The 21,308-nt window shown below is 38.5% G+C and overlaps 1 protein-coding gene across 1 annotated transcript in view; it reads right to left on the bottom strand.

Annotated features, from left to right (window-relative positions):
* The window catches only part of LOC136873839 (major facilitator superfamily domain-containing protein 12), a 66,336-nt gene extending 46,116 nt beyond the window's left edge, over positions 1 to 20,220 (bottom strand). Inside the window, exons 1-5 of the mRNA XM_067147108.2 lie at positions 20,047 to 20,220; positions 19,479 to 19,816; positions 17,919 to 18,126; positions 11,575 to 11,689; positions 5,876 to 6,214 (exon numbers count right to left, since the gene is read on the bottom strand). Of these exons, the coding sequence (XP_067003209.2) occupies positions 5,876 to 6,214; positions 11,575 to 11,689; positions 17,919 to 18,126; positions 19,479 to 19,779 (963 nt within the window). The 5' untranslated portion in view covers positions 19,780 to 19,816; positions 20,047 to 20,220. The remainder of the gene's footprint in view (positions 1 to 5,875; positions 6,215 to 11,574; positions 11,690 to 17,918; positions 18,127 to 19,478; positions 19,817 to 20,046) is intronic.
* Between the last annotated feature and the right edge of the window lie 1,088 nt (positions 20,221 to 21,308).

Raw genomic sequence — 21,308 nt, 5'->3', positions numbered from 1 at the left:
ACTTGTTTCCCGCTACACCCATGTGGTTTGGGAGTCACAAAAATATGAGTCTGTTGCTAGCACTCAAACACCCGGCCAGCAAGTTCTGGATCTGCTGCATCAGAGGGTGCTGAAGGCAACATATCAATAGATTGTAACGAGCTCAAGGAGTTGGTATACAGGAGAAAGTACCAATGTTCATTGGATAGTGCATACTGCAGAACTTCAAGGATAGCACAGAGTTCTGCTGTGAACATACTACAGGTTTCCGGTATAGGAAGAAGAAACTTCTTTTTATCAACAACAAACGCACAGCCTACATGAGAAGAAAATCAAGACAAAAGAAATTAATTTTACACATACTGGTGAATATGAAATCACAGAAGAATGATGTAGCTAGAGATTGATTAAAGAATGTTATGGAAAGACAAGTTGAGTTTAAGAAGTATTTTGGTTGCTAATAGTTTAATTTTCTTGTTCTTATGGGTGGAAATAACAAAACATTATCAACATGTTCATAAAGAGAATTCATATTTGACTCTTATCCCAGGAGTAACAAAAAGGAAAGAAAAACTAATTGAACATTATATGGGAATTTATTTTTTATTAAAAGATAAATCCCTTTGCTGGCAGGACCTAGTGTTTACAGTGCACTATGTCTCCTGGTATGGGCTAGAGCAATTTTGTTACTTTCAATTGATCTGTCTCTGTCTTATCCTTGGCTTTGACAATATGAAAGTGACAGGTATGAGCGATGCTAGTAATGCCATTCCTCTAGAATGATATGTAACAGCAACTTCTGGCTTGGTGAGGAAAGCAACGGGATGCTCTTCACTCCTCATTTCCTTTGTATGCCTCTTCAGTGATGCCTAGGCCTTCTATGATACCTGATGGCAGAGCTGTTGAGGATCCAACCAGCCTTAGGGCTGAAGACTGCACATAGACATACAACATTAAAGTAACTTACTCTATCTTATGTTTGTTTTGCAGTAGACACTGTGCTACAGCCAACATGTCACAATTTGCTATTCAGAAAGAATATAAACAGAGTATGGAACATTATTTCCAAAGTTATGAAACAGCAAAGAACGGAGACTCTTCTTTGTCATTCATACCAACTGGATTCCAGAACGAATTCCAGAGACTTGCATCACTGAATAAAACTATCCAGTCTTTAGAGGATGCGTTACAGCAAGTAGGGTCTGAAATGACCATAGGGAAGGACTTTCTGCCATATCCCCCAGCACCACAAGCAATGATAATTTCAGGTATGATGGACAAGATGCTGCAATCACTGAAGAAGAGCCTCTGGCATATATCCTAGGAACTGCAACTGGACACCACCAGGATGTGTTTAATTTAACGTCTGCTCCCATTGGATGCAGGTGCTGCGCGAACTGATATCTCCGTACTTTTATCTTCACACATCGTCCCTACTCTGGCAAACTAATGAATCTGCAAATTGTTAAAAGGTTAGGAGAGCTGAAAGAAGTTGTGATTCCTCTTCTTCCTTACACATTTCTGCTTACGCAGGTCATACAAAGTTGTGATTACTCATGTCAAATCAATTTATATATTTAATGATTGGTTTTGTGTGTTAGGCATACAGAACAGGCTGCAGATGTGAGACTTTCTCAGAGGGTAGACAATATATAAATAATAAAATCTAGACCAAAACTTCAAAACTACAGATTCTCTAGTTTGTCACTTTCACTAGTTTGCCAGAGTGGGGGCGATATGTACTCTGCCCATCTACTGGCCTCAACGTGGATCCACACAACACACAATTGGATGTGGTCAGATGAATGGCATGTGCTACTTTGTGTTGATGTAAATGAGGAAAACATCTGGTTCCTTGGGTGGGATAAACTTGATGAATACCTGCAGAAACTTTCACATGGGCATGGACATCCAGTCATGGTGTCATCAGCCCACATTTCATTTAGCACAATGGCGAGATCATACTATCAATGCTACTGAACACTGGCAAAAGATCTTTAAGCATTATTATGTCAGGTTACAGACTGTTTGCAGGATCAATGGTTTGAGCTTTTAGCAGAGTCTTCCAGCAGGACAGAACCACTTCACATTTCAGCAATGGTAATCTAATGTTCCTCGAGGACCTCTTTCCAAATAGAGTATGTCCAGCAAAGCTGGCTTTCCCTATCCTGCCTGGACCTCAGACCTCACAAATTGCAATACTTTCAGGAACAGTATTTCAATCCAGTACCACATACTCTTCATGAACTGCATCCAATTACCATGTGTTTGATAACTAACTCTGTATCAGTGTGCTGCCATGATTGCATGGATATCACTCCATATTTCCTTAGTGTCTAGAAAACCTCTCCTTTTGTTTATCTGCCAATAACTGTCATCATATTATACTTTCCTCCAGCAACATGATTATGAATTTGCACTGAACGCTTCATAACAGAGTTTTGATTTAGCAATGACCTACTTAGAGAACCCATCCTAAATATCTGATTCATTTCAAGTGAAGCCACAAGTAACAATTATTTTTATGCTCTCATACGTTACAAAAGATTACCAATATCAATATTAGAGTATAATAGGAACACAGTACAGACCTTAAGAAAACAATTCCTGAATCTCAAGTTCTGAGCAATAACAATATTTGGAACACTAACATTCAGTTTACCATGGTGAGCATTTTAAAGAGTTCCGTTGAACCACCTCCAGTAAGGCAATTTCAAATACCAAATGATCTCTTATATTAAGGCAACACTCAAGAGATAAAAAGATATTTTTGCATGGATTTACATAAAACTTTGTGAGAATGTCATCTACATAAGCACTATGTATCGTATTTTTCTGTACATAATTTATATAAGGAGATATATTGTACCAAAGTTTGTGTCATTTTTATGTTCAAAATTTTGGACTTAAAAATCCCTACTACTTGAAAAAATTCAGAAATAAAAATTCCATATGCAGGTTTCTTGATATAGCTGTGATACATATACCATACAAATTTTGTTACATTTGGCAGAATATTATGAGAGAAAAAATGAGATTTAAATGTAAAATAACAACTGGCAAACATAGCATTATAACAGTGATAAATTGTTTGAATTCAGTGGAATAACTTCGTGACAAGAAAAAAGAAACTCCATCCTTTCAATTTGTCATAAAAAAATTTCACCAAAATACAGTGGAACCTCGATTCTCCGTTTTTGGAGGGACCACCGAAGAAACACGTACAACACGGGAAAACGGAAAATCCGGAAATGAATGAACCATGAACAATTTGGCTAAACACCACAAAAAAGAAATATGTATATGGTACTTAAAATCTTACAAACACCCCTAAACCAAACCAAACTACAGCCCCAATGGGCCTTCTGATTGCCAAGCGACCGTTGCTCGGTCCAAAGGCCTGCAGATTACAAGGTGACGCATGGTCAGTGTAACTAATCCTCCCGGCCATTATTCCTGGCTCTACAGATCGGTGTCACCACCTCACCACTAAATAGCACCTCAATTAAAGGTAATCGTAGAATGAGTGAACCTGGAACCAGCCCTCGTATCCAAGTAAAATCTCCTGACCTGGCCGGGAAATGAACCCGAGTCCTCCGGGTGAGAAGCAGGCAAGTTTGACCGCGGGGCCCGCTTCAATAATTACCGGTATGCGACTTAAAAATCTCTAAATTTTACATTCAGTTTTACCGGGGAAACTTCGTCAGTTTCCTCTGAAAACTTCTTTCAGTTCGGCAACTTTGATCGGTCACACTGTTCGAAAAACCTAATAACACCAAGCCAAACAACAATCGACCACAAGTATTTTGTAATTCTCTAATGTAATAAAATAAAGCACACTGGATACAAATCTTCCATTGTAATTTGGTCACTGGTATATTGTTCGTAGTCAGTTTATGGAAATCTTGCACCGTGCAAATTAGGCCTACATAGACTTTTAACAGGTTATGTTGAACTCGAGAATATTGTTTCGAATGTAAGTATTGATTCTCAAGTTTTCGAATGCATTGTATTCAATTATGTCCGTCACTAACCACGATCAAATTGGAAAAAGAAAAAATATCGTCATAACTTCCGAATTTACGGTTATTTGTGACCTTGAGCTCAGCTGGAAAGCGCGCTCGCTGTCCAAGTTGGTACGAGTGCAAAATGATGCAAAGTTTTTACATGAACATGCACAAATAAAACAACTGCGGTTTTACCATTTTAAAACAATAACGTGAAATTCCCAATCTTACATTAGGACCAAAACTGTAATATGCAATCACAAAACCTCCTACGGCTTTTTGTATGTAAGGTGCAACTTCTGTTCTGGTCTCGATAACATATTGCCTAATCGTATACGATAATATTAAAATACTAAATTTGTTTTCCTTAAGAAGGAGCAGTTTAGATTCCTGCCTGAAAGCTCAGCGACTACACAGTGCCGAAGCCTGTTCGGCGATACACTCGGGGGGGGAAGTAAACATCTAACCCTGGACATAATGTAGATGTTTTGCAAGTACGAACATTTGACGAAACTCGTTCCGCCTTCAAGTAGAGCTGTTGAAATGCGCTGTCTCCTTCCAATTGCTGTGGATACTCTCTGCTTTATGATTTCGATTCTCTAAACAATACCACCCGAATGTGATGCTAAGATGGTCCCTTATGCAAGTTCACCGCCGATTGCTTTTCTGCTTCCTCAAATTACCAAGTTAACACCAAGATCCGCAAGTATGCCGTATCTGCCGTTTCGTGGGATACAGTTTCTTGAACAACGTGTGATTGAGGATTTAGCGTTCATGGGACTGAAATTTTCCTGGATGGTTGATATGGGAAATAGTTTCTTCGAGGAACGGATATTGCGGGATTTTTACAACGTGATTTAATTAGGATGCTCGCGGGACCACGTAATTTGAACGGATAATATGGGAAAACGTAGTTTCCGGGAACGTATAATCGAGGTTCCACTGTATTGATTTTTATCTCTGGAGTGTCGCCTTAAGAGAAACACTCAGAAGAACATCATTATTTATTTATTGTATAGTAGTTAGTGGGATGTAAAACAAACATTATTATTATTATTATTATTATTATTTATTGTATGGCTTTTAGTTCCGGGAGTGTTTAAGGACATGTTCAACTCGCCTGGAGCAAGTCTTTCTATTTGATGCCCAAGGGTGACCTGCACATCTGGGTGGTGGTGTTGATTATGATGACTAAATAGGGAGAGGTGACAGCCAGTGTTGGCACATAGCCTACTCCTGTCAAATAATACCACAGGGTCCGCTTTATCTTTTTCTAGTTTTAATATTGTAATAACACATCAAAGGTTTTTGACAAAGCAAGGATAGGACAGGATTGGGAAGGTAGTGACTTTAGCCTTATTTAAGGTGACAGCCCCAGCATTTGCCTGATGTGAATATGGGAAACCATGGAAAACCATCTTCAGGGCTGCCAAGTGTGAGATTTGAACTTACCATTTCCCAAATGCAACCTCACAGCTACGCGACTAACTGCATGGTCAACTCACTCAATAAGGGTCTGCTCAAGGCTTAACGTCACAATGCGACAAATGGATCACCATCAACAGTGTCATATTCTCTCACCACATTTGGACAAGTTTGGAACTGAATCCAGGATTTTGGCATGCAATCTAGTGATTAGAAATTGTACCACCACCTCTCCTACCCTGCCGGCCAACATTCTGATGGTGAATTTCTTTTTCCACCAATGGGACACAAACCAGGTAAGCACAGTGTCAGATCATACAGACTTGATGCCTTAATGATCATGGCCACCAGGCAGGCTAAGAAGAACATCACCATAATTAATCTCCCTCCAAGACAAGAAAAATCAGATTTTTCTACCATCTATACAATAACCATAATTATCAACAAAAATAAAAAGAACTTACCTTTCTACCAAACTTCTTGTTTAAAATCTTAATTGTGAGTGACATCACAAAACTCGAGATGAACATGACTAGAGGAATGACAGCCAAGCTCTCAGCTCCCATACCAAGCGACTCGTGGAGGTACAGTGGAATATAGACTTGAGAGAGGTTAACAAATAACCTTGTAGCCATGTACACAGCAGCCACTTGGTATAGTTGGATATCCTTCATCAAGTGACCAGCCGTCTTCTTCATACCCGGGGTACTACCAACAGCATGGCTGTAAGGACGTTCATTAACCGTCAGATGGAATATCAGTGAAGTCACAGTTCCAATTCCAATGCCAATGAACACTACATTCTGTAAGATATTAAACCAACAAATATTAAAAAGAATTTCATCATAGTTCTCTTAGAAATTAGATACTCCATACTCGAAATTGTACAGAAAAAGAAGGTCTAATCAGTAAATAATTGCATATAGGTAACAGAGGGGAATAAATGCTATGCAAGTTTGTCATATAAACGACAGATTACATCCACAGTATCCCCTTCCAACTGTAAGTGGTGATTAAAAGGTGACCCCAGAGGCTGTCAACTTGGGAGCACAGGTTGGCAACCACAAGCGCTAGCTAAGTCTGGCAGGGCTACCACTTGCCTGTCTGAGCCATACAACATTCATAATTTATAACGGATTCCAGTAAATAGGGTTTACAGTGGCCAACAGAAACTGACTGCCTGGGTAAAGGCTAATAAAAAAATAAAGTGAAATTCAAATACATGTAATTTACAATTACTAAAATCAAGCTTTTTTTTCCCTATTTATTTTACATTGCACCAACTCAGACAGGTTTGATGGCAACAGCAGGATAGGACAGGTCTACAACTGAGAAGGAAGCAACTGTGGCTTTAATTATGGTGCAAAAATTGGAAATCACAGAAAACCATCTTCATTCAGGGATGCTAACAGCGGGGTTGAAACCTATTATCTCCCAAATGCCAGCCAACATGACTTAAATTGCATAGCCAACTTTTTTTTTTGCTTTACGTCGCACTGACACAGATAGGTCTTACGGCGACTATGGGACAGGGAAGGACTAGGAGTGGGAAGGAAGCGGTCGTGGCCTTAACTAAGGTACAGCCCCAGCATTTGCCTAGTGTGAAAATGGGAAACCACGGAAAACCATTTTCAGGGCTGCCGACAGTAGGGTTCGAACCTACTATCTCCCGAATACTGGATACTGGCCACACTTAAGCCAGTGTTCTCCCTAGGACCATTTTAGTGCCTTTTCTACAGACCGCCCGGCTATAATAACCTAGATACACGCTAATTACGTAATATTAATACATATTTAAATCGTTGCGTGCTTCAAATTAAACTGTAAATACTGTAAAACTGTTTATTTAAATGGTAAATCTTCATTATTGTTAGCAATAATTGCATCAATTACATTAGAGTTTAAATGTTTAGCTTGACTATATCGTAGTGTCGTGCGCGAGCGGTGTTTGGATTAATGTGGATTCGCACGGGAGCACTCGATTCCTCATGACGTCAAAAACCTGTATGGCACTCCACATGCCCCGGTGTTTGATTATGAACGAGCAGTAGAACGCTAGAACATCTTGTTCGAGATAATAACACTAAAATAGTTTACCTGTCTGATATTACTGTTAATGCCCTCTGTGGATCAGTGGTAGAGGTACCGGGTTCGAACCCGACAGAGGTGGTCGGATTTTTGAAGGGCGACACTCTATGTCGTACGATGTCAGCACGTAGAGGATATCTGGTGACATATTTGGTATTTACCCGACAAAATTCACAAACTCGGCCTAGACGCCCAAGAGAGATGCGGTTTATTCTGACATGTAGTAGGCCTAAAGTAAAACGGAACGTCGAAATTGACGAGCAAGCAGCCATATGACGTCGAATTAAGATGTTTGCACACGGTATCTGAGGTCGTATTACTATTATTATTATCATCATCAGGGGCTGCCTGGCCAAGGCGGTAAAGGCGTGCTCGGTTCGTCCGGAAGGACGAAGGTTCGAATCCCCGTCAGGAAGTCGTAAAATTTAAGAAACGAGATTTCCACTTCCGGAGGTGCATATGGCCCTGAGGTTCACTCAGTCTACACCAAAAATGAGTACCAGGTTAACTCCTGGGGGCAAAGGCGGCCGGGCGTAGAGCTAACCACTCTACCCCTTAACGTGCCGCGGTTAACAATGGTGGAAGCCTTTACCTTCCACTCCTCCAAGGGCCTTCATGGCCTGTATGGAGGTGACTGTCTTTATTATTATTATTATTATTATTATTATTATTATTATTATTATTATTAATGCCCTGAGAGGAATAAAACGAAATGTTTTCTTATTAAGTTTTTACGTAGTTTTCCCCGCCCGGCTACTCATTCCTGCCACCCGGCTGACGAAAATTTCTGGGGAGAACACTGCTTAAGCGACTGCAGCACAGCCAACTCACTCGGTAATCTGAATGTACCTGGCTAGGAAATTTAAATGTACAGAACAGTAAGAGGCATGAAAGGGAGGTTGAATGCTTATCAAGCACATTCCAGAGTACAGAGTTTAACTTGCAGATAAAGGGCTGGCAGTGATGATGATGATGATTATTATTATTATTACCATGACAACAGTTGCCATTTTAAGAGGCCTAACCTCTAGGTCAATGGCCTCTGATGGCATGGAATGAAATGATATATTAAAATTCACCCACCAACTAAGATGAATATGAATTTTAAAATAAGCAGTAGAACTGATTCAAAATACCGTATTTTCCACAAAATCATGAAAACCTGAATCAATTCCTAAAAAAAATTCAAGACATCTTCAGGGAGAAAGCTGTCAATTTGAGGGAGAATCCAGAGAGACATCCCGCTAAGCCATGCTACAGAAGAGAAGCCCAAGTTTGAAGATCTTTTGGTTACAATGTAAAGAAAAGGTATAAGCCTCAAAAAAAAAAAAAAAAAAAAAAAAAAAAAAAAAAAAAAAAAAAAAAAAAAAAGGAGCAGGTACTCTGTATCGATTGAGAAAAAAGAAATTCAATAAAATTTAATTAGGCATTGAACTTAAACATACATTATAAAAAATTAGAAGCTAAAATAAATTTTAAACATACCTAAAACAAGTACCTATAAAAAGAACACAGTTAAAATAGTAAAACAATAGAAGTATAATTTACAGTACAAGAGCTGCTAAAAATGAAATTAATTTACAGTAAAACAAAAGTTAAAAAAACAACTAGAATACATTTTTAATTAAAAACAATGCACATGACTAACATAAACTAACAGCCCTACCCCATAATCTGCCCTTCCCTTTTAAACAACCATTAATAATATTTTATAATCTATTATCTGCCTAGTTATCTCCCCTACCCGAATATCATTAGCTCCTAATACGTCCAGACGCATCCTCTTTGCGACTCAACCAGTTCTACTTTCTTTCTTTTACATTCTTACTTCCATAAGCCCCATTAATATTGATAACTCCCCATTGAATTCCATTTCGTTTGCGAAGTTGTTTCCAAGGAGTCCCTTGCCTATCGAATGGAAGTGGAACTCTTACTCCTGTAGGTACGAGGCTTGCTTAAAATGTTCTGAGCGTGGTCGGTAAAGCATTTGTGAAGCAGGTGCTACCTTACTTGCACACAGTCCCAGTGAGAACCTCTCTTCTAACGGTTTGAGGACCACTAACGGATTGTATAGTCCTAGCCACCTGAGCACAAAGAGGGCCACGACTCAGAATATGTCCGAGGTGCCCACCCCCAATCCATAGCAACTGACATCCAGACTCTCAGAACCATTTACTAGGCCACTCAGCCACTGCCCATGATTCATGAACTAGGACATGACGTCCATATTATCAGAGTTTTAAATTATCTGAAGTGGCCTCTCTCCGCATTAGCTTGGATAATGCGAATTATACTGTATTTAAAATCTTCTGAACAGTCCTTAAGTTTAAAGAAATTTTGCTCAGAAAGGGGTCCAATAACAAGCAAATGAAGCTAGGGGTATAAGTCTCAAATTTAATGAATCTCAAATCCCACCTAACAATATTGGTATTCAACCCTGGTAATTGGAGCCTGGTCTCCTCAGATTTTTTCTATTTATTTATATGGGCTATTCACACTGTAATATGTGGCGGGACAGAACTGGAACTAAGGGAAATAAAATTTTAAAGGTTTTTTTATTTAATGTGTCTGAAGAATTTCATTTTTGGTTGGAGCTCTGGACTCTACTGGAATTATTTTATGTAACGGCGAGAAATATTAATTTAAATATGTGTGTAATAATTTTTCTTTTAGGCAATAGGCAAGATATATTGAACAGTATGAACATTGCAAGATGCAAACAGTGATTTTTTTTTGTATGTAAATTTTATGTAACTTAATTGAGCATTTAAATTAATGTCAGCAAGCACGAGGAAAAGACACTTGGGACGTTTTAACTTGAAGAATTTCTTGAAGAATTATTTGAAAATTATTTCTTGTAATTCTGTATGTCAAAATTGTAATAAGATGAAAATGTAAAGGTGCTTTAGTTGTGAAACATCCTATACCGCATGTGCAGTTATTGCTGTTGAAATAGGTGTCACAATAGGAAATCTCGAGAAGTTGCCAAATATCTTAATATGACCATATATGGTCATGCAATTTCATTCGCTAGAATAACGAGATTTCCTATTGGCGAAAAGATAGGGAATCTGGTGGAATTTGTTTCCCCTTGGTGGATTGTGATTTGTCAATTTCCGGCTTTAGGCCGCTTCGCATGCGGGATGCGATTTGGCCGCGTCTATTCCATCTGACCGTCCTTGAGTGCGGTTGTGTGCACTCCAGTTTTTATTGGTAAGTGTTATTTCAATGTTTTCTGGTTTTGTTTGATTTAATTTATTTACTTTGGTATTTCGGTATTTCCTTGCTTAATGTCATTTTCAAGGTTTTAAATTTAACGTGTCCGAGTTTGCCCTAGGTTCCCGTTCCCGTAATTTCAGTTCTATCACTTACTTGCGTTTTAAACTATACATTGTAATGTAGCATCACCCTTCTATTATTAAATTAAATTTTATCCAAGTTACTTAAGTATGTCTTGATTCTGTGTCGTGGAACTATTTTGTTAAAGTCTTTTAAACACCCTTCATTTGTGCATAAGTATCAGTTGCTATGTCATGATCTTGTTTCTTGTAATATTGGTTTTGATTATGTTAATATAATGAGTTTTGAGGTCATGATTGTAAGTCTTTTGTCCCCCATAACGCCATACCTTTCCATGGACCTCATAGGGTTCCAGCACCTTCCACTCTCCTCTCTTAGTTGTCATTTTTAGGCCTGTAGGTGTTCCCTTGTATTTGATTTAATTTTAATTACGCGTATTGAAAGTTATCCGTCACGTTTCCGTGCTCTGATGTGTATTCACCGCCACTGCGTTATTTTACTATTTCTTTATCCACATTTTAAGTCAATATTTATTATCATTATTATTTTTGCATTATTATTATTATGTGTAGGCGTACTTATCCCGATTACGGTTACACATCAACAAATTACATCTTCAATATCAGTCCAATAACCTATGATGATAATGGATACTACACATATTAATCTCTGTGATGAAATAGAAGTTGGAAACATGGAAAACAATACAGAACTCTTATAAAAATTGTCTTTTGTTTTTCCTTTTCGAAATCAGAACATATCCATTTCAACTAACCTGGAATTTTTTGACGTCATCTGGCCCCACCTGTGCATCTGACTCTGTTGTTACATGTAAAACAGCCCAGGTGATGACGTAGACCAACACATTAGATATAACTGTGAAAGTATACCTAGAACAAAACATTAGTAAATTAGTGATGTGAGAAAGGTTTCATACTTTTAAAATTATGACTACTGGGATTCAGAAACACTGATGATAAAAGTTTCAACTACAGAAGAAAGCAGTCTTCAAGTATTCAAAGAATCAAGATATCAGAGCCAAGGAGCTATTACTTCTCTTTCAGCTTTGGAAGAAAAATCAACAAGTATCAGTTTGATATCAAGATTTCATGCTTATATGACCAATTACAAAAAAAACTATTAATGCGAAGCAACCCATGTCATTACGATTCGAAATAAACATCAAGATTTAAGATGCAGTGTTTGAAAGTAGCCTCGAGTAAAATGATGATGATGCTTGTCGTTTAAACACAAACCATTATCCTACAAAGATGGACTGTTCATATTCATTTAGTATGTTCTGAAAACTCAAATTTAATTTAACTTGTGCATTAGGCTATGTTCAATGGCAGTGCTGAGAAGCCTGTGTTCTTAATTTTACTGTCATTACTTTTTTAGTTTGGTATAATGGAAAAATTCACAAAATATATTATGATTTCATAAGAGTATAGGTATTACATGAATCTCAAAAGAACCACTGAGATTTACTTTGGTGTGGATAATACAATTCCTGAAGGAATTTAAATTGTTATAAACATGCAGCACTTCCTTGGTTGAATGTGGTTAACACAGGTAGCAGTAACATTCCAACAAGAGTGTGCTTGGTGACATTACCAAATGTCCTGCCATCAACATATTACTTTTACTTTGCTATCTTTTTGTTAATATACAGTGTGTATGAAGAATGTCCCATAATTATAAGCTCTAATAAACAAAACCAGGACAACTAACCTCTTTAGTGACATGCCTGAGAAATTCTTATTTAGCTGCAGTGTTATATATATTTCGTATGGAACAAATGATCTACATTATTGAACACAAATATGTATGTAATACATTAAAAATGAATATCAAGACTCTTCAGCCAGGAAAGCTGATGCTTTCATGAATTCTTCCCAAACACCTGTGAATCTACGCTGTGGACACTACCGAATGATGTGGTTCATCGTCTGTTCTTGAGCTCCGCAATCGCAAGCAGGTGAATCTAGCCATTTTGTGACTGCTCAACATTTTCTTGGGTACTGCAATCTCTTTGGAAAATGTTTTCCAGAATTCTCAACAGTTGGGAGGAGGGTTTCCAACTGCATTCATGAAATCTTTGGTCTGATTTGGCCTGATATATGCCTTATTTCCTCCCCTTTACATACAATCTCTGGCCAGCTGATGAGGAAAACAGAAATGGTGAGCACGAAACGAAAGAGATGTTCGTCTTAAAATAAAATAAGGGACTACATCAAAGATGAATTTCTAAGTAATATTAGTATTTCTGCTAATAGTGATGACGATTCAAATAACTGTTCGGATGACAATGTTCTTTGTACTTCTAGTGAAACTGAAGAAGATATTATGTAGGAAGCAATGGTGATGGTAGGAGATTTAGCACATAACTTTGTGAAAAATATGTTAGCCTGGAAATACAATACGATCTAATATAATTTCATTTACTGGAAATCTACATGAGTGTGACTGACTGTTTCAAACCATTTCTAATGGATGATGATGCAAGTTTGGTAGTGATCGAAACTAGTTTGTACTCTAAAAAGTGCGTTGGAAAACTTGTAAATTTTCCGCATACAAGGGTACGATTTTGGAAAGAAACCAACTCTTGTGAAATTTGGCAGTTTTTGCATTAACTTAGTTTTGTTTATGGGAATAATTCAAAAGCTGGAGATAAGTTAAATATGTATCGGTTACAAGACAATACTCACAAAATACCAAAAACACCAAAAGAAAGGCTAAACAAAACTATAAAGTAAGCTTTTAATAACCACTGAAAATTACATGAATGTGTTAGCATCATTTTTCCTTTAACAACTGCCATTATTTTTATTATTATTTGTTTTACATCACACCGACACAGAGAGGTCTTATGGCAACGATGGGATAGGAAAGGGGTAGGAGAGAGAAGGAAGTGGCCGTGGCCACAGGTACAGCCCCTGCTGGTGTTAAAATGGGAAACCACAAAAAACCATCTTCTAGGCTGCCGACAGTGGGGTTCGAACACACCATCTCCCGGATGCAAGCTCACAGCTGTGCACCCCCAACCGCACAGCCAACTTGACAAGTATCCATTACTTCCTTGCTTCCAATAATTTCCTCTGAAAAAGCCTCACCTTTCTGGCATAAGAGCTCTGTGAGAACCCACCACTAAAAGGGTTAAAATGAGGATGCCCACCATCCCATCAACTCGCAAGTTTCATCCAGAGACAACTTGGGAAAAGTCATGTGGTTAGTTTTACAACCTTTAACTATTAAGTGTAAGTCTCTACAGCTATTCTGCTTGGTCTTCGTAAAATTTTGAATGATACGAGTGGCGGAAGTATTCTATTCGTCAAAAGTTTTGACCTCAGGTTTCTGATGGCAGATATTGAAATATCACCTTACTCTCCCAACAAATGGGTTTCATAATGCAACTCCTCCTTTGGAGGCATTTCAATGCATATTTCAGCCACAGACCTCTTCTAAAACAATATTATGCTAAATCAGCATAAAATTTAGTGGTTAAACTTTACTATTGTCCCCCCTCCCCATGGTAAATATATAATTTAGGATGCAGAATCTTATAAAATTTACCTCATATGACGAGTATGAGAGATACAAGTGTTCACCGTCACTGCTGACACCCCACGACACTATCCTCCACTACAACAACACAGCCATCCACCTTCGTTGGAAGGTGAACCTTACAAGCTAGCAAGAGCCAGACAAAATTATTATTATTGTACCGGGCGGTACACCTCCGCTCCGCTAATTCAAACTTTGCGCCAGTTGAAACTCCTCTACTGGAGGAAGCCTGAACTCTAACCTCTAACAACCATGTTAATTCTAAAGTTTATCAGAAGATGTCATTACTATAAATTTTGAAGTGTTCTGAACTGTGTCTTTTTCGATTTATATTTGTTTTCTCTGTAGCAAGAAGTGTGAACATTCTCTTCTAGATGGCACCACTTAAGAACTACAATTATGCACCCTAGTGCAAAGTGAAGGAACTTTTCTTTGAAGAAATTTTGTAGTCATAAGTTTGCTCTTTGTTACATTTCTTTCTGTCATTGTTTGAGTTGGCAATGTTAATCCGTTCGTTCCGCCAGTTTTGAAATTAGCCAATCCCGAATTTCTTAAATTAATTTTCGACCAATCGGGGCTTTCTTCCCCAACCTGCTCTGTAACTGTGTTCGGTAACCAATAAAAGCTCGTGGGCGGGTGTTATCATTCATGAAAGGTCTTGAATGTTCCACGAGGGTATATAAACTGCTGATTTTTGGGTCTCCGCGCCACTTCAGTAACATCTATCATTGTGTAAATTATGTAGCAGGGGGCGGGAAGCGCCTCTTTCTTCGGGCAGCAGTTCATCCATAAGGTAATGGCCTTTTAATAACTTCTTTTCTTGCTAGCTCAGCAGTTTAACTCTCGGAGCAGGTTCGATACTTTTTACCATGTAACTTTCCTCTAAAATGTAAAAGACTCTTGGCATAAATTCTGTCTCTTTAAACTACAAATTGGGATAGGGAGTGCCTAACCCTCTCGAGCTCCCATTCATTTTGTTTTGAGGTGACTACGTTTTCATAACTGTTTCCCTTCTACTCGTAATGTCATAAAGTTTTTCTATCGTGTCACCTCCGTAGAGTGGGATTAGCCCTTGCATAAGCGGCCTAGGGCCAAATTAGGTTTTAATAAAGTGTATTAGGAGTCCAAGTACGCCTCCTCTCAAGTTGGTATTTTGGAGGCCATGTAATTGTCCTGGTTCTTTATTGAGTAGGCCTCAGTAGGTTGGGTATTTTTACCCCTGTTTTCATGTGCTTGGAGGTCAGCTTGACGGAGTTTGGTGTGGCCTTTGATAGGCTTGAACTTTGAGAGCGGGTTGCTCTTTCTTAAATCGGTTTCTGTGTGACTCGAGCAGGCTTTACTGAGTAATAGGGAGCGAGTGCTCCTGGGCATGATTGGGGTTTTCTGCCCCTTTGTTAAACCTTGTGTATAAATAAAGTTGGGCTCATTGCTCAGGGATTGTGTTTTGGAACTCGAAGCCCAATATACATTAATAAACTGTAATTGTACATTCTTGATTTGTTGCTAGGCTACTAAGTACCTGTTATATTTGTTATTTCTTGATCTTGAAAAGAAAATATAACCTTGTTAAATTTTAAATTAACTTTAATTTCGTATATTGAGACCTATTCATCCCAGCACCTTCTTTCACCTCTGCTGATCCACCAAACCACGGTAACAATTATTATTATTATTATTATTATTAACTTTATTGGTCACATTGGACCACTTGAGTCATTTCATGTTCACTTTCTGTTTGAAGGTTGTACTGTTTGGTTCTTGTAATCTGCCCAGTACTTTTTCATTCATTCCAATCATAATTTTCTCAATTTGTCAAGAATCACTATAGCTTTTCTATGTCTCATTTCTGCTGAAAATTTGCGAGTCTTAAGATGGGCGTTTATTTTATTTTTGTCTCGTGCATCTGCCATCTCAAGTCCTACTACTCCGAGATCTTGCTAAATTTTGTAGAGCCACTGTCCTCCCATCTTCTTTCCAAGATTTTTCATCACTAGTTGTCGTAAAATCCAGTTTCCTGGCAGTCTCAAGATATGAAAGAAATACGGATTCTTTTCTTCTTCATTGTGCTGTGACTGGGTCAATCTCTCGATAGACAGTTTCTTTAGGAAGAATTCTCCAGACTCCTTCGACCTGGTATTTTAAAATATATTTTAAAAAATATGCAAGTTCTAATTATTCTTCTTTCATTTTAGAGAAGCTGATCAGTTCTTTCATTTTAAATTTCGAACAGGGTTTCACAAGCATAAGTGGCTTCCAGAAGAATTACGGTTTTATAGTGTTGGATCTTAGTGTCTACATACAGGCATTTCTCATTATACATTGACCAGGTTAGAAATTAGTCTGTTTTTCATTTTGTTAGTTCTAGTCATCCATGTTTCTTTCCTTATTATTATTATTATTATTATTATTATTATTATTAAGTAGACTAACTAATGGTCTGTCATGAAAGAGAATTCCCTTCAACCCTTGACGTGTTAAACCAATCGTTTTGTGACATTAACCAGGACTACGACGTGCACAGACCAATCTCGCTCGTGATTAACCTGAACAGATAGTAGCATTGTCGGAGCAAGTTAGTCTTTGATTCAGGCTTCTCAAACGTAAAGTAACCAGCGTTTTGTCTGAGTGTGGTAGCGGTATCATCAGTTGTAATGCCACATCTCACCAACATACTAGCTAGTACAATGCTGAGACAACATTGCAAGCAGCCTTTGAAGTAAAAAGCAGTGACAATGAAATACAGGAAGTACATAACTTATCCCCACTTGCTATAAGTGCCTACATTGTCTTTCAGAATCAAAAATAAACTTCCCAGTACAGAACCATAATTTAATTTGCCCAATTGAGAATATCAAATCAACAAAAAACTTTATTCAGGCTTCTCAGTTGTAAAATAACCATTTCTCCCCAGTATGGCGGTAATAAATAGCACAGATTTCCCACTTGCCTACGGATAAAAACTGAGTTAGAGGGTTGATTTCTGTCCCCATTTTAACCATCCTAATACTCTTTATCATAACCTGTGATAATTAGTAGATGGCTTTTCTCATACATCCTGTATAGGTTAATATTTATATGTTATAATAAAATACACACTACCACTTCCAACACCCTTGTCCAGGGAGCTCCCGGGTCAGGCAGTGGAATACTGTCCTCTATTCCTGATTCACTTTGAGGCTTCATATAGGATATTTTTATGGTGGGCTCACCACATCCAAAGGCATTTTATACCCAGCTGCTAGGTTTCAATGAGGCTGCTCCTAATCAGAAGAACAAATGCCTTATGCAGCAACCCCTAACCTAAAGAACAGACTCTGCATGCTGGATTTCAGACACTTTTCTCCACTGGCAGACCAGCACACATTTAAAGGAGCTCGTCCACCCAAAGCCTCTAGCCCCTTTAGAGACTAGGGTTATTTACCATCGCTCAACACCTGGCATTGTCACTGGCTGTATAATTCACTCCATCCCATAGCAAGTAATCCTGGCCAGACATCTATGCCGCCCCTAGCTTAAGCTACACAACTGGATACAAGTATCACTCAAAACACTCACCTAATGGCAGTAAGTCCAATCCGTTCATGTTCATTTGGTGTAAGGTCTGGTATGAGGGACAGGTGTGAAATCTGTACTGCAGCCCAACCAAATTGGAAGATTATGACAAATGCAGAGTAATACACTAACTGTGCCCAGTGATGACTATTCTCACAATTTATGCATGGTGAGAATATAAGAGGAAATGATACAAGGACACAGACTGTACCTGGAAAAAGAAGAATATAATGGTATCAGAGTGATGTGATGAATGTTCATGTAAGTACCCTCTCATCTCTGCACCGACTTAATGAAAGGAAAGGCCAGTGATTGTAGTCGTGATTACAGAAGGTCCTTAGGTTTACATCTGACTGATTTTCAATCATACTCATATTACGAGATACATTGCTGTCACCACCACAGTCATATACTAATAGACTCCCACCACTGTGGACTATCATCCAACATCAAAGTTCCCATTGAAGTAAACTCTGGCAGAGCAAAAACACAGGAATTCTGTCCCATTCCTCCCTCTAAGCTTTCCACACAACAGTAAGGTGCATGGACAGAGATGTTGGTGAAGTCTTTTCAACAGTCCAAATATGTAAGCATCCACTGGACTGGCATCAGGGCTCTTCACAGGAATGTCTTGAAACGGAATTACATGAATTCCTTATTCCCAACCATTTTCAGTCAAAAGTGCAGAGATATCTGACGGTATGATGTAAGGCCTTGTTCATACAAATTCACACATGGTTTGAGTCCGCTCCATACGACTGTGAGAAGTCTGTCCAATAGATAGGTGCCATAATGGATTCCTGGAAGTATTTTGCAGTCACTTTTGCATATTGCCAACTTCCTTGCATAACTGAATCCTGTGACAACCATAATCCTACGTAGGAAACTGTCCTGGCAGTGTCAAAAAAAGTTACTGCATCCCTTGGCATATGGTCACAGCAGATGCACTTCACAACGTGTGTACAAAAACCTAGCGTGGAAAAGGACTGTAACATACCATCCCCAATAAAAATTTATTTTCGATGTCATTTCACGACTCTCACAAACAACACTCGCACACACCTACAAGATCAGACACAACATTACCCACGACAGCAGACTTGTAGTTCCAAAAGTTACTAACCAGATGGCAGTAGCATTATGCAATCGGTCGGATATAACTCAAACGACCTTCTGTATTAATTTACGGAGAAGTATAACTAGATAAATATCCCCTTAAGAAAGGTGAAGTAGCTAACATGGTTCAGTTCATAATGACAGGAGAACTTTCTATCCAGTGAATATGATTACTGTACTGTACAATTTCCTACAGCATATACAAAACAAATGATTATTTTTATTCTCACAGAATTGGATTACCACAGCAGACTTAGCTTAAAAGGTCTTTACAAATCTATGTTACCTTCTTCACAAATCTTACGCTCTCCCAAGAGTACTGTAACATCCTTACGAATACAAGTCAACTTAATGACAACATAATAATTACAAAACAAAATGAACTAAACATCTCAAATCTAATCTTATTAGCAATTTGTTTTATGTGAAAATTTTCATTGTACTTACCCACAAGATGCCAAGTTTTTCTTCGCCCATACTTGCAAAGCCAGAACTCGTCAATCTTGTCAGACTCTAAACCAACAAATGGGGTAGCAACAGCATCAGCTACCTGGCCTACTAGCAGTATCACTCCAGATAAAGAACTGTCAAACTGCAGTACTAGATGAAAGAATACTAGGAGATATGTAAACCACATGGAAGCGCAGATGTCATTGAGAACATGGCCAACACCATAAGCCAACCGCAACTTCAAGGGAAGGCGTTGGACAATCTCCGAGTAGTCATTGGTCACATCACCCGATTCCATATTTAGGAGTGATGGTCAATCCAGGTATTCAATTCATCTAGAAAAAATAAAAGACATTTACTGAAAAATGTATATTCGACAACCCTTCGTACAACTAGAACCGAAAATCATTCATTTAGAACGGTTTTATAATACTTGGATTACATCTCATCAAATGCTAATAAAGATTAAAGATCTTACTTAGGAGAGTTCATAAATAACGATAACAAAAATAATAATAATTGTACATTCTTCCTCAATGGCCAAGTATTAAAAAAATCTACTCACATAACCTATTTAAAAGACCAACTTTCCGGTCACCGCATCGTGATCACGTGAAAATGACCACCCTTCTCCGTGTACGCTGCCGGCGTCATCGGATTGTAAAGAGAACAATCAGTCACGGTCAATACTGATATTTACAATGAGTCACTGCACTGACAGTAAACTGACAGGTGTTTGATTGCATTTTTTATTCAACCAGTGTTGCCAATAGTCAGCTGAGCCGATGATGGTTCTGTTCTGTTCGTGAAGTTTATTTGGGCTCGTTATTTCACCCAGACACTATACCGTATGATATTTGTACTAGATCTACACACGCACACAATTTCAATAAAGTAGGACACCAATGCAGTTGACAATGTTTTCGGAGTACGAAGTACTTGAAGATTGAGGGAAGTAGACCATGCAGCAGACTCACAAATGGGTTCAAAGCACTGAAAGTAGATCAAGAAAAGACGTATCACCTAGACAATTAAAAGTGAGGAATTACGTATACAAGACTAGGAGATATAGGAAAAGCACAGGGACACAAGGAATACTAATCTTCACGCTAGAGTGGCCGTCTCAGCGACTTCTACAAAACATACACACCGGGCCAACATATAAGGGACAAGCAGGAGAGGGCAGGGGAACGACGGAGGGGTGGATATATGTGAGAGTGTAGGACTTTGGACGGATGGAAGGAAAGATCTGAGCAAAGTATATGGGGGATGTAGGGAGGGGAAAGTGTCGGTGAAATCGTAAACAAAAGAGGAAGAGGGGCGATATTGTGTTGTTATGAACATCAATGAAAAGGTACACGCGATCGGCGGAGGGGGAGATGAGAAAACAGTAGCTATGTGTCGTGGTTGAAGAGGAGGGCGGGAGGCAAATGAGAATATGATGAAATATGTAAGTAGTGTCAATGTATTGTGGGAAAGTGGGGTTAGAGTTGTAAATTAGAGTGATCTAAGAACTGATTTAAGATACGTATGATTGTGGGAGAGGGCTTGTAGACGAGACATGCAATTGACGTGGGAAGTGGATAATTGTATTGTATTAAGTTGGAGTACAGGCATCGACGAGGAGAGTTATACAATGGGCATTGAAAAAAGAGATGATTGATATCAGCATCTACAGATCCACAATGGCATGTGGGATGCGGTTGTAAGCGAAATCGAAATTTATAGAGAGGGGTAAGGGAATGATTAAAGCGAAGACGTATGATATTGATGATATGACGACGAGTGTAGGTGGCGTGTTGATACCAGAAAGTAGTAGGTAGTATG

Source organism: Anabrus simplex, chromosome 5 (genome assembly GCF_040414725.1).
Source record: "Anabrus simplex isolate iqAnaSimp1 chromosome 5, ASM4041472v1, whole genome shotgun sequence".
Taxonomy (NCBI): domain Eukaryota; kingdom Metazoa; phylum Arthropoda; class Insecta; order Orthoptera; family Tettigoniidae; genus Anabrus; species Anabrus simplex.
The sequence above is the reverse complement of the archived record's forward strand: the minus strand, read 5'-3'. Positions and strand labels throughout refer to the sequence as shown.